The 13,334-nt window shown below is 44.0% G+C and overlaps 1 protein-coding gene across 5 annotated transcripts in view; it reads left to right on the top strand.

Annotated features, from left to right (window-relative positions):
* RASGEF1C (RasGEF domain family member 1C) overlaps positions 1 to 13,334 on the top strand; it is a 72,624-nt gene that overhangs the window by 51,307 nt on the left and 7,983 nt on the right. For all 5 annotated transcript variants that reach the window (XM_038150116.1, XM_038150120.1, XM_038150117.1 and 2 more), the window contains 6 exons: positions 1,136 to 1,348; positions 3,438 to 3,512; positions 6,855 to 6,950; positions 8,030 to 8,132; positions 8,233 to 8,312; positions 8,963 to 9,058. In XM_038150116.1, the coding sequence (XP_038006044.1) occupies positions 1,136 to 1,348; positions 3,438 to 3,512; positions 6,855 to 6,950; positions 8,030 to 8,132; positions 8,233 to 8,312; positions 8,963 to 9,058 (663 nt within the window). The remainder of the gene's footprint in view (positions 1 to 1,135; positions 1,349 to 3,437; positions 3,513 to 6,854; positions 6,951 to 8,029; positions 8,133 to 8,232; positions 8,313 to 8,962; positions 9,059 to 13,334) is intronic.

Genomic DNA, 13,334 nt, shown 5'->3' with positions numbered 1-13,334 from the left:
CTTGGGATGTTCTAAAGGTCTCCAGCCTTTCCTACTCTGTCATGAAGACAGAGTAGATGTGAGAACTTATGCTTCACTGTGAAGAAGGAGGAGGTGCTACCTCCGATGTGCAGATCGGGTTCTGTGCAGCTGAGAAGAGCACTGACTCTGGTTTCTGGTTGCTTGAACACTAAAAATGTGAGTGCCCTCAATGCCTAACACTGAACACTATCCACAGCCCACAAAACTCTGAAGGCAAGGGCTGGATCTAAACCATGGGATTACTTCCCAAAGGCTCACTTGAGCTGCATCCAGCTTGAGACACAGGTGTGTGTTGTTCCTTGTGGTGAGGCACAGTCTAGCCAAGAACATTTCCAGTTAACCTTATCCTAAGAACCACCCATCAGTTCTGTTATCTCAGTTTTGTGATGTCTGCATCTGTCAGTCATGAACAGTTGAAGTAATTTCTTTCTGCCCATCCTCCATGGCCAGAGACTCCACTCATTGTCTGTAAAGTGTTGCTCCAGCTCTGAGAACAACCTGGGCAAGTTGGTAATGATGATCCTGCTGAGCACATGGCTGTGCTTGGAATACAATATGAGCTTCGTTCAGTAGCAATTAACATTTGGATATTAAATACTCAAAGCTACACAATGCTCCAGCCACTTCAGCTGGGTAGCAAGCAGCTGCGAGCTTCTTCTGCATTCAGGTCAAAAGGATGGAGAAAATAGCATTAGAAACATTTCTTCTTCCTAATAAATAAGAGTTGACAAAGCAGCATTAACAGGTAGAGTTCTCAGCCAAAATGTAGCTGACATAAAAGATAGGTACCAAAGGCTGCTGTGCTCCAGAAAGCTGCAGTATCTCATGTGGTAGCATTGCCTCTCCTTTGAGCCTGATGTTGGCAGGAATCTGGAGTATCAGTGCCAGCCCAACCCACCTGCCTGCCTGCCTCTTCTCTTGACTGCAGTCTCTGTGTCCAGAGCACAGAATTGTAATTAAGCCAACTGGTTATTCTGAAATAGGGTTGTTGGAAATAAAATGGTAACCTGTTGCTGGCTTAGGAGTATTTTGCAGAAAGGAAAATTCAGCACAAAAATCCCACTCCAATGTCATGTTTTATGGGTGGCTTATGTTTCTCTCCCTGTCTCTCCAGGCTTACTGGAAAAAGATGAATCAGCTTTTGCAAGCACTGAATCAGAAGCTTGCAACCCTCAGCCATGGGCAAGAAGGGATTGTCAAGATCAGTAGTGCTGTCTCTGATAAGCTGGTTGCCTTCAAAACTAAACCTCCATCAATTCAGAGAGAAATCCTGAGCGTCTGCAGTGACCCTTACACCCTGGCTCAGCAGCTGACCCATGTGGAGCTGGTAAGTGGGAATGGTTCCCAACTTCTGCAGCCAGAGATGTTATTTTGAGCCATCAGCTGCTAAGTATTCCAGACATAACCAAGAACTGTCTGCACTGCTGCAGCATATCCCATGCTGTATCAGCACTGCAGCAGGAGGCAGGGTTTGACAGGTTAAGAGATGCTTGGGAAGAAAACTATATATCAGAGTGTCCCTGTGCAGCTTGGATCAGGTCACTGTACCTCAGCTCACTTATTTGTGAAATGAGAATCCTATCCCAGCAAAGTCATGTCCCAGGAATGTCACTTCTATAAGGTGCTCAGAGCCCCACAAGCTCTGCAGGTGCTACTGAAATGGCTGGTCATTAACTCTTTTATAAATTCGGAATAAATTTTAGCAGTTCAAATCCATTTCTCCAGATACACAAAGCAGTGGGTTGTCTGATGTGCCTTTCATTCTTCCCTTTGGGATTTTGTGCATGGATATATCAGGGTGTGCAGATACCACCCCCACAAATTCCTGCTATTCCCCCTGTGCTGGGCTGCAGTCTGCTCCCAAACAGAATCTTGTGTGAAAAATTGCAGTGCTGAAGCCTTGGTTGTGCTGTTGTGCTGCACACCCTTCTCTCAGGGTCAGGTCCTCCCCACAGACCTCCTGGATGTGCACAGAGAACATAAAACATTGCTGCCATCTGCAGATCTCTTGTTGCTCTGGTGTCCTGCTGCCTGTCCTCCTTTCCTCTGCCTATCCTTCAGGGGAGGGATGTGAAAAACAAAACATGAAATGCACTGTGGATTGGAGTGAGTATTAGGAAATCAGAAATTTGGATTTCTGAATATAGTCTATATTCTATTTGTCAAGACGTGGAATGCATAGTTTTCAGAGCTTGCATCTTTGGCTCTCTTTGCTTTATATAACTTAAGCCAGAGAGTAGAAGTCTTTTTGCAAGGAGTTTTTCCTTGCTTTTGTTTTTTTTTCCTCTTCCACAGTGCAGCTGTCTTCCAAGGGGAAATTCCCTGTAACTGAGGCATCGCTGCCTTTTTAAAACAGATGCAGCTAGAGATTTTAATTCCACTGTACTGCAATCAATTCTCTCAACTTTCTCTTTCATTGCTATGTCTGATATATCAGGTGCTCTGCACTGAAGCTGTCTGATGCCTATTTGTTCGTAAGAATTATTTGATACTTATTTAAACCAGTTATTGATTAGTAAAAGCCCTATAGGGGCACAGTTATTAGTGTTTAGGTGAGAGGCCCAGAGAAAAAGCACAGGACTAGACATAAAATTTTCCCTTGACCAGAATTACCATTTATTTTATTTTTGTTTGAGTATTCTAAGTTTGGATTGTAGGAATTAAAAAATACCTCCTCTGAAATACCTTTGTGGCCTACAACCTACTGAAAATATTTATTTTTCTAATAAGCATGTTTAAGGAGAGTGAAAAGCCTAGCAGGAAGGTCAGCATGGTGTTGGAGCTGCCACGTTTTTCCAGGAGCTGCTGGAGGTGGCCTCTTTTACTGAGAGAGATTTGGATACTTTATTTATTCGTGTTTTGCTTAACACCTGGGACACTCTCCAGTGTAAGCAAAGCCTTTGATGTCTCATGTGCATCCTCAGTGCCTTCTTTACCCAGTGACCCAGAGCCATCACCCTGGGCAGCACCTGAGGGTTGGTGGGCAGGGGCCAGGGCAGAGCCGTGTGTGGGCAGAGGATTGCTGTGGACTGCAGATCACAGCATTTCTGCCATTGTAACAGCTGGGAAACAATTTGGCTCTTAAATGATGCTCAACCACAGCAGGTCTGAGGGAGCACCAAACAGGACTTATGTCTGCTGGCTCCCAGATGAAGCCCTGTGCATCCAGCACAGTGGAGAGGACTCTTACTGTGGCTTGTCAGTAATGAGATGTATTTATTTTAATTTTCGTCTTTCTGCTGACATAGTTCTAATTGTTGTTATGAATTTTAATGTCCAGTTAGTTGGCTGTCTACAGTTCAGTGACACCACTCAGAGCTTACAGAAAATGACAATGTTTTATCAGAGAAACAGAAGATATTCTGGGATGCCTTCTTATTTTTCCCTCTCTCTTCCCACTCCCCTTCCCTCAACAGGAAAGACTAAGTCACATTGGACCTGAGGAGTTTGTGCAGGCATTTGTACATAAGGACCCTCTGGATGGCACCAAGGTATGGTTTCTCCACATGCAAAGTGTCTCCTGTGACCACAGTTTGTCCAGTAGTGACGAGGTCCCCAAGACAGGGCCTGAGTCACAAGCTGACATGGGCCAGGCCAGCTGGTGACCTGTGCTGTCATGGCAAGGATGGGAACCTGTTGGCACAGCTCACACTGGCTCTCACTGCCATTCCTCCCTGGTGACAAACCGGCCACCACCCTGCTGTGCTTTCAGGCTTGCTCCTCCCAAGCTGCTTTGACTGGGACAGATGCTTGTGGCTGTACACAGCCAGGGAATGTCTGCTGCTCTGGTGAAGGACTCAAGGCTCTGGGTGTGATGTAATGGCCTCAGTGTGTGCCCAGACACCACAGCCATGACTCAGTGCATCCTGAATCAACTCTTCTCTCTCTACACAATAACCCAAAGCACCACAGGGAGCAGAGTGCCTGATCAGGGCTTCATCCAAAGGCTGTGAAAGCCTCTTGGAGTCTTTCCACTGATTCCACTGAGGTTTGAAGTAACATTTCAGTGAGTGCCTCAATAAGGAATGAGGCTTCCTAGCTGGAGAGGGAGAGTCAGAGATTTCACATGCTGTCTGAAAAGAAAGGGTGGGAAATTCTTGCCCTGAACTGTGTATACATTCCCACTGAGATCACACATCAATGGCTGAATTTCCTCATTGGATGCCAAAGGTATCAGGAAGACCTGTGTTTGTAGTGCTACACAAAGAACACCAAAATAGCTTGTAATGGTGAAAAGATGGATGGATGGATGGATGGATGGATGGATGGATGGATGGATGGATGGATGGATAGATGTATGGAATGTGCAACACTGGGCCCTTTCCTTCTTGTCTTGGACTTGTGGAGATTCTGCAGTTTGTTTCAGGATGAGGGAAATAGGCAGAGGTGGAGTTCCAGGTATCCTGGGCATTGATGATGTTCCTTAGAAAGGAGCTCCAAGGCAGCAAATGTGTGTCAGAAACACAAGATACCAAACCAGCCACTGTGAGATTTCAGCCACCTGGGCTTCAGGTCAGTAAGGGTGATCACAGTGTGGGTAGTCTGGAGCTTTTCTTCATGCTCTATGTGGTTGATTTAGAAAAACTGCTGTGCCCAGGGGGAGAGCATTGCACACAGAATCACAAAATAGTTTAGGTTGGAAAAGACCTCCAAGATCATCGACTCCAACCCTTAACCCAGTACTGCCAAGGCCACTACCATACCATGTCACCAGGTGCCATATCCATACATTTTTTAACACTTCCAGGGATGGTGATTCCACCACTTTCCTGGGCAGCCTATTCCAATGCCCAACTACCCTTTCAGTGAATAAATTTTTCCTAATATCTAATCTATACCTCTTTTGGCACAACTTGAGGACGTTTCCTTTTGTCCTGCTGCTTGTTACTTGGGAGAAGAGACCAACTCCCCCCTGCCCTACAATCCCCTTCCATGGAGCTGTGGAGAGCAACAAGGTTCCCCCTCTTTGTCTCCAAGCTGAGCTCCCTCAGCTGCTGCTCCTCAGATTTGTGCCCCATACCCTTCCCCAGCTCCTTTGCCCTTCTCTGGACACGTCTTAGGACAAAGTAGCACAAACATTATGTGGAATCATATTCCCTGATCCATGAAGAACATCCCTGTCAGGCACAGGGAGTTGGCTCAGGTCTGAATTCCCTCCAGCTGGAGATCATATTAAACATCTTTCTTGCGTGAGGGCTTCAAAAGGCTTCACTTATGAATGTTTATCAAGCATTCTGAGCTGCAGATGGAAGATGCTTGGGAGGTGCTAAATATTGCTGCCATTTATAAAGCTTAACCTTTAAAAAGCAGTCTGTCTCCACTTTGCTGTTGCACATTTTTCACAAGTTTTGCGTTATTAGCTGTGGCTCTTACGCCCTGGCACAGGACAGCGGTTCTGAGATGGAAATACTATTTCCAGAACAAAACCTGGGGTTTGTGTACTTTTTGCTGTAATAGGAAACAAGAAACAGAGCACATGAAAAGCAGCTGCTATGGTTAGACTGGGGCTGATTTGGGTTTCCTTTGGATTTTTGATATTTACATGCTGCTTGCTAACATTTACTTTTGAGATGCTTTAAAAATACACTTCTACTGTGTTTGTAGTCTGTTCATAAAGTGGCTCAGAATTTCAGTCCTGTTAGGCTTTGCTCCTCCATAGCATGGTACTGTGATTTCTGTTCCTAAACATGTCTGTGTACAGAATCACAGGTGAATATTTTCTTACTTAGAGTTACCTTGGGAATCATATTAAGCCATATTTCCAAAGGGGTTCTTAGTCACTGGTTTACCTTACATAATATGGGTGATCCCATTGACATGAATGGATCTTTGCTTATGCATTATGCTGTTCCTCTTAGTGGCATGTGTTTATGGTACCTCTGGGAAATGATCGTCCTAATAAAACACAAATCAGTATTCTCTGGTACCCTCTAGTGGATGTTACTGAATGTTCAGACAAATCTCTTGAACTTTAGGGAGCTGAGTGTCCTACATGGATTGTCTAAGAGTTTAAAGCTGGGCAAAGCATTTGAATTCTTAAAATCCCAAGCAATGTATTCAGGCTGTGTGAACTGCCCAATCACTCCTCTGAAGTCAAATTTTCTCTTGATGACAAAGGAACTGGAAAAAGCCAAGCATCTGCTCACATAGCCTGTATCAGTTATGGGAATTTATGTTAAGTTTTATACAAATAAGTGAAAATTATGCTTCTTGTAACAGCTCTTATCAGTGAAGTGCCTCTGGCATGTAAGTGACCTGTTCAAACACAGCCATCCAGGCACAGCTGGTTGCTAAGAACCTGTTTTTCTGAAAACTCACTGAGGAAAATAGTGGGTTTTTTTCCCAAAAAATCAACCAGAACTGTGTTTTCTCTTGTTTATCTCTGGTACACTTCACTAAATTCTGCTCCCTCCCCTGCAGAAAAGGGCTGTGGGTGATTTTATTTGCTGAGGTGGAGGAAATCCTGGAATCAAAGTCACAAACTCAGCCTGCTCTGGAAGACTGTGCCTGTCTTATTTTGTCTGCCTGTCCTTGTTGATGTCAGAATCCTGCAGTGCCTCAGCTGTTTGTATCCCAGTGAACAAGGGTCAGTGCAGACTCCCAGTGAACACTTGCTGCAGGCAAAATGGGGCTGTTTTCTGGACTCCAGTGTGAATTGTGCAGTGTGACACACCCAGGTATTCACAGGATTTGTAAAAGGGGCCCTTAAATGCACAGTCTTCGTTGAGCAAGAGAGAGATGTGGCCAGTAATTACCTTTATGCAGTATTTATCTTAGTGGTCAGGTCACTGACTGGAACACAGTTACAGCTTTCTGTGCTTTTTTCCCCCCAGACTTGTTTCAGTGAACAGAAGAAGACAAGTAACCTTGAGGCCTATGTGAAATGGTTCAACAGACTCTGCTATCTCGTAGCAACAGAGATTTGCATGGTAAGTTACAAGTATGTGCCACGTTTTACCACATACCTGAAGTATCACTCTGAGATTTTATATTAATAAGCAATCCTGGGGATTTATTTCTTATGACCCAGCTAAGCATCTGATGGTAAGTTTTAGTAGTGTTGCACTTGCAGAAGAGACCTGATAAATGACAAACATATTGCAAAACAGAGGTGGTGGCACACAGGGGAACGCACTGTTCTCTTGATGTAGTAGAAGCACAGTGTGGAATAATGAACCCTGCAGGGAAAAAGAGAGGAAAAAAATGCCTTGAGTTATCCTGTGAGATTTCTGCCAGCAAAGATTCTAGCAGAGCCGTATTTGTTATCTGTCATCCTAAAGATCTGCTGTCTGTGTGAATTCCCACTGCTTGGCTCTCTGTCCTGCTGCCCATTAGTGTAGCTGTGGCTGTTGTTTCTTAACTTGTAGTGGTTTTAGTTTGTTTAACTTGGTCCCATCAAAATGAAATTCATGTTTTCCTCTTTGGAAAGGGTATGGAAGGGAGGAATACTAATAATTTAAGGAGCCTAGATAGCCTGTGACACATAAGAATTACCATTTGAAGATCGTCTTTGGAAAAGCTAGGGTGATTCCAGTCCAATTAAAATGCGTATTTAAAATACTATCATTTGGTCTGGCCATATTGCTGCAGGGACAGGAGAGGGGAAAGGGATTAATGCAATGAAACAAGGTTATTCTGAGAGAAAGATGCTGCTGTTCTAGGGGTGTGAAATCCTGCCCTTGGGGAAGTCTGTGCTGATGAGCCCATGGACTCGGGGAGGCCAGCAGGGAGCTGAGGCTCTGCTGGGGCTGCCTGTTCCAGCACGGAGACAGTCACTGGGGCTGGGAATTGCTGTGAATTTCTTCTGTGTCACTGCAGTGAAAGCTTTGATTTCAGAGGCTGCCAGTCACCAGCATCCACTGGATTGCTGGAACAGAATTAGGGCCAGTGACTGAAAGCAGATGGCCCAAGCTGTGCATGAAGCCACGCTATGCATGGAACAAATGCTTAGGATGACCTCCAGTTCTGCATATGCTCATTACAGATACTCATTTATTTTAATTTACAGCCTGCAAAAAAGAAACAGCGAGCACAAGTCATTGAATTCTTCATCGACGTTGCCCGAGAGTGCTTTAACATAGGGAATTTTAACTCACTGATGGCAATCATTTGTAAGTACAGCTTCTAACCAGGTCTTCCATCAGCTGTCACAGCTGAAAAAGCAAACCCAGCTCTTATCAATGGCTCTGTTTTTTTCTCTCTCACTCATAGCTGGAATGAATATGAGTCCAGTTTCCAGGCTAAAGAAGACTTGGTCAAAAGTGAAAACAGCCAAATTTTTCATTCTGGAGGTAAAAAAAAAATATTATTCTTGATGCACTGCTTTAATTATATTCAGAATATTTCTGTTCGGGAATTTTACATTGTTATACAGGTGTGAGATAGGTGGAGACACATTTCACAGGCAGAGACCCTCATTCTAAAGCTGAAATTCCCCAGGTGTAGTGAAGAGGGTGTAAAGCTGATGATATGTAGAGGGAATTCAGAATACTCAAATAAATAAAAGGAATTAAAAATACCCCAAAGTATGAACCTATATGCATACCACTACTGTGCTTCTACTGATGCATGTTGTGTTTGGTCATGGGCACAATGCTGAATGTAAAGCTCCCAACCCTACCTTGGAGGTTGAATGAAGACCCCATGATATTTTGTATTGAGAATTCCAGGATTTGGCACACACAGAATGTGCAGTGCTTATTCTTCACATAAAAGCTCAGTAAGCTGTCAGTAGAAATATCAAAGGTATAAACAGCCATGGTCTGTAGACCTCTCATTGCATCCTTGGTGCATGGGGCTCTGCAGGCGTGTGGATTTTGAAGATGTACCTTTTGAAGATGGAGGCTCTGCTCTGCTCATAGTTTGCTACAACTGAGTGTAAAATTGTCTTTAGAGGGTCCAGGCTACTTTCTAACCAATGTGTGTTGTTTTGTGCACGTAGCACCAGATGGACCCTACTGGCAACTTCTACAACTACCGGACAGCGCTGCGGGGGGCTGCCCACAGGTCCCTCACCGCACACAGCAACAGGGAGAAGGTGGGTGACCACGGCCCATCCACCTCCACAGGGCTGGGGTGCATTCTGCTGTGACTCAGGGGCTCCAACACTCAATGCAGATGCTCTCCTCCCTTCCATGGGTCACCAGTGCAAGGCCTGTGTGCTTCAAGATGCAACCAGAAATGTAAAATGTGGGGGGGAAAAAAAGTGATTGAAAGAGTCTGGATAGGATCAAAGCAAATCTTTGTGGACTTGCTGTCAGACTTTGGGAGGGTTAGAGAGGGCAGGACACACAGCATGGAGAACTTTGTTGCAAGTGTCTCTACATCTCTGGAAAATTCACACTGTTTAGGTTGATAAACCTGATGGAACAGGTATTCCAGACTGAAAAGACTTTTATTTTGGTGATGGAGCATGAGCCTGGCAGAGGCAGGTGGAGCTGTGCTTTGTTGCAACTGTGCCCCAGGCTCTGGCACAGAAGCCCCTATTGTGTGATGAGGTGAGAGGGAGAGCAAAGGGCACAGCAATGCAGGCGAGGTGGATCTCCGTTTACATTAGGGAAAGATGATTTATCACAAGTCCTGCAAGGGAGTCTAGTCTAAATCCATTGCAGCAAATTTGGGGTGATATTCTGTCCTTGTGAATTTTCTTTTCATTTGGTTGTTGCTGCCATCTCAGTGAGCAAGAATTGAAGTGTTTTATCAGTGTTCATGGCAGATGTGGAGCTTTCTGACATGTCACTGATGCTGCAAAAATCAGATTGACAAGATGTTAGAGTGTAGGATCCTCCTGGTTTGTGTCCCAATGTGTTTCTTGTTAATTTTCTTATTCCTTCATTCAATTCTTTATTTTTTGGTATGTGAAGAAAGGTTTGTGTTTTACACTTCAATTGCCCGTAGTCATCAATGGGTAATCTCTGCACTAAGCGTGGCAGAGCTAAAGTAGATGCTGCATGAACAAGCACAATATGGAATTTAGTATTCATTCACTAGAGGAGCCTGGCCAGATGCTAATCTCACACCCCTGTAAATTTGATGTAAATCTGCTGAAGCTAATGGAATCTCACAGCATTTACAGTGAAATGAGATCAGCATCTGGTGGCAGGCTGACTCAGCTGCAATGGGAGTGCACTGAGTTGTTCTGAAAAGCACTTCTCTATGCAAAGGAGAGATCATTTGGATGTGTGTGACTGGAAAAGCAATTCTTTCAACTCTCACACACTGCAGTGAGGACCTGTCAGTCTGAGATGCTTTTGCAGTTTAGCTCTTCTGCAACCATCATAGATATTCAAACCAGTTGCTTTATTGTTTGACTTAATTTCCTGTGAAGTTAGCAATCTCTGTCATATCTCTACCCCTAGCTGATTAATACTGGTGGCAGAGAGGTTATTAGACTGAAAGGAGTCTGTTTTACATCAGAAAAAGCCCATATTCTGTTTTCCTCGTGTAGACAACATTAGTTCAGGAAAATGCTCCAGGATATGATTTGGTAGCTGCTCATACTGGGTGTTTTACAGTGTCAGATACAGCAGATCATGTAATGCTTTCTGTAGGATTAAGGAATTTTGTTTCTTTTTATGAACAAGATTATAATTTAATTATTTTAATGAACTTGAACACATCCAAAAGAACATGATGCCTTCTTTTTGATAGATGTTACATTGTTTCTTGGCAAACTCATAGCAAAGCTCACTCTGAAGAAAATTTTTATCTTCAAACTGAATTGTGCTTGCAGAGGGGGGTACTGGTTAGTAAGCAAGTCTGGTTTTGTCTGTGCAGTCAAATGACCTGTGACAGCTCCAAAATGAAGTCATTCCACTGGGAAACTCTGCATTGTACTCATGGCATAGCTCTGGCTTTGAAATGTTGGGAGTGTGTACAGCACAGCACTGTGTGTTGTTGCTGTCTGATACTGTGGAGCAAGAACAAGTCAGATCTCATTAACTTTCTTCTTTCTGCAGGAGGCAATTGTCCTTCAGCATGTGGGTGGGTTGGATGGCATGGAAGGGGGATAAAAATGGAGAGAAATTTGAGTTTCTGGCACTAACCCAGGTTTTATGCTAGCAAAGTGCCTGGAGTGAAGCCAGTATTAGAGTCTAATTGTAACCACTTTTGTTGTTTTTCCTACAGAAATTTGGAAAGCAAAACATACAGGGTAATATATTTTTATTGGGAAAATAAATAGTGACCAAAATACAGCAATTCCATGGAAATGTGTAGAGAATTGGTGTCCTTGGGTATGTCTATCAGCACCTTTTGGATGAGATGAGAATGAGCTCTGCCATGTTCTGAGCTGACTGGGGGCTCTGTGGCTGTATTACCCTGGCATCCAGCCCACATTTGTGTACCTTTCCTCTCAGCAAGGCTTTTCCTTCATGTTTAGTACCACTAATGGTGCTGACCTTTCTCCCAGGCAGTGGAGCTGGACAGAACAAGCTCACATCCGCCTGCAAAAAAAATATGTAGACAGAACCTGGCAGTGGTTTCTAGCTGGGGATCAGTGTCTGGCTCCAGCTCTCTGTATCTTCCTACCTTTTGAGACCACACTGGTTACAGAATCATCATCATTTTTGGTGGAAAACAAACCACATAGAGTGAGTTGTAGTCTTTACTGCAGGTTGATCTAGTTTGGGTAATATGAAAATAAATCCTGAAACATACTTAGCTCAGTTTGACTAGAAATTGTTCCACCTGATCCTAATAGGAGGTCTCAGCATTTTGGGAGGGTAAGGCTGTGCTTTGTTTTCATTCCTGAGTTTTATCAGTGGAATGTATCAGGATAATATCCAGTGGCTCCTGGGGCATCAGCCCAGGCTTTTTTATGGTTGTTCACAGTGACATTACAGAGTTTATCTGTGGCTACCCCATAAGAAAGCCAGCAGAGATGCAGATCTTTGAAAGTTCACTGGATGTGGTAATTTATCTGGAACAGCAATTGGCTTCCATTTTCACAACACACACTGGCAGTAGCTTGTGGACTCCTTGCCTCAGTGTTTTCACTTCTGTGGCTTGTTCATCCTCACTGGAGCATCACAGCATTGTAGCATCCATGTAGACTGGAATATAACAGCTGCCAATCCTGTTCTGGGTCCATTTCATATCCTGTTACAGCTGATGTACAGCATGAGGTGGAATAACATTAATGAGATGGAGTAACATTAAATACTTAACTAAAGGATTGCTCTCTTGGCTGTTCTTGCTTGCCATGAGGGCTCTTTAGCTTTGGTGCTGCTTAATAAGCTCCAGCTCAGTTAATATACAAACAGACCACTGGAAACATTTGGACACTGCCATGCAGTGTGTTTTCATTTGTGTTCATGGTGGTTAAGTTTGTTCCTAGTGGTTTAAAAGACAGACATTGCTGCCACAGGAAAATTCTCACAGGGGCAGCTGATGACCTTCAGCTCAAACCCCCCAAGCAGGCTTTTGCTGTCCCAGTGTCTCTGCTGGAGAGGTGGGCAGACTGAGGTTTGACTGTCAGCTTTCATGGACTGGTCCTTTGTGTTATCTTTCTTTTCCCTTTGAGCTGTGTGACAAAGGTCCCTGAGGGAGTCTGCTTCACTCTGGATCTCTGCTGAGGTTGAGGATGCACTTCAGGAGCGCTGTTACTGCTTTCTGCTGTAGAACATCTGGCATAAAATTTATTTATCCCTGCTTGTAATTCCATCAATTTCAAGAGTCCTACCCAGACTTCTGTTATAGCAAATTATGACCCAACTCTGATGGGTTAGGGGGAAGTCTTGGGTCACTGCTATATGCCACTCTGCCCTGGATGATGGCCAGGGCTAGTTTTGAGAACTACAGTGGTCTCTCTGGCTACTGTTAGCAGTTTCTTGTCAACCAGCTTAATATTTTCAATCCTGTTGTCTGCAGGTTATTTTGGAGAAGCAGGTTGTACTAATCAGGCACCAGGAAGGAAATTACATCCCTCAAGAAGTAGCCGTGCTTGGAGCTGTTGAAAATGAAACAGCTCCTGATTAACTGTTTGTAGACAAGTCCTTGGTCACCAAATTTTATGCTGTCCTTCCTTGTCAGAGACAATATTGGTTCTTTAGTTCTCACCTGTGTTTAAATTGCTCAATTTTTGTGTTCAACATCTCTGCTTATAAGGACACAACAGGAAAGGGAAGAGTTCTGCAATGTTATTTTGCTCTTTGCTGTCTGATGTTGTCATCAGACAGTGATGTTGATAACAAACTGGGCTTTTAGCACTTTCTTAGTCATGTTATTGTGCTCAGTGAACATTGTGTTCAGTTCACTTTCATCTCAGCATACATCCTCCTGGTGGCTGAAGGTCTCTCTAGACACTACTGCCC

This window comes from Motacilla alba, chromosome 13 (assembly GCF_015832195.1).
Source record: "Motacilla alba alba isolate MOTALB_02 chromosome 13, Motacilla_alba_V1.0_pri, whole genome shotgun sequence".
Classification (NCBI taxonomy): domain Eukaryota; kingdom Metazoa; phylum Chordata; class Aves; order Passeriformes; family Motacillidae; genus Motacilla; species Motacilla alba.
Note: the sequence above shows the minus strand (reverse complement) of the source record. Positions and strands in the feature narration are given on the sequence as shown.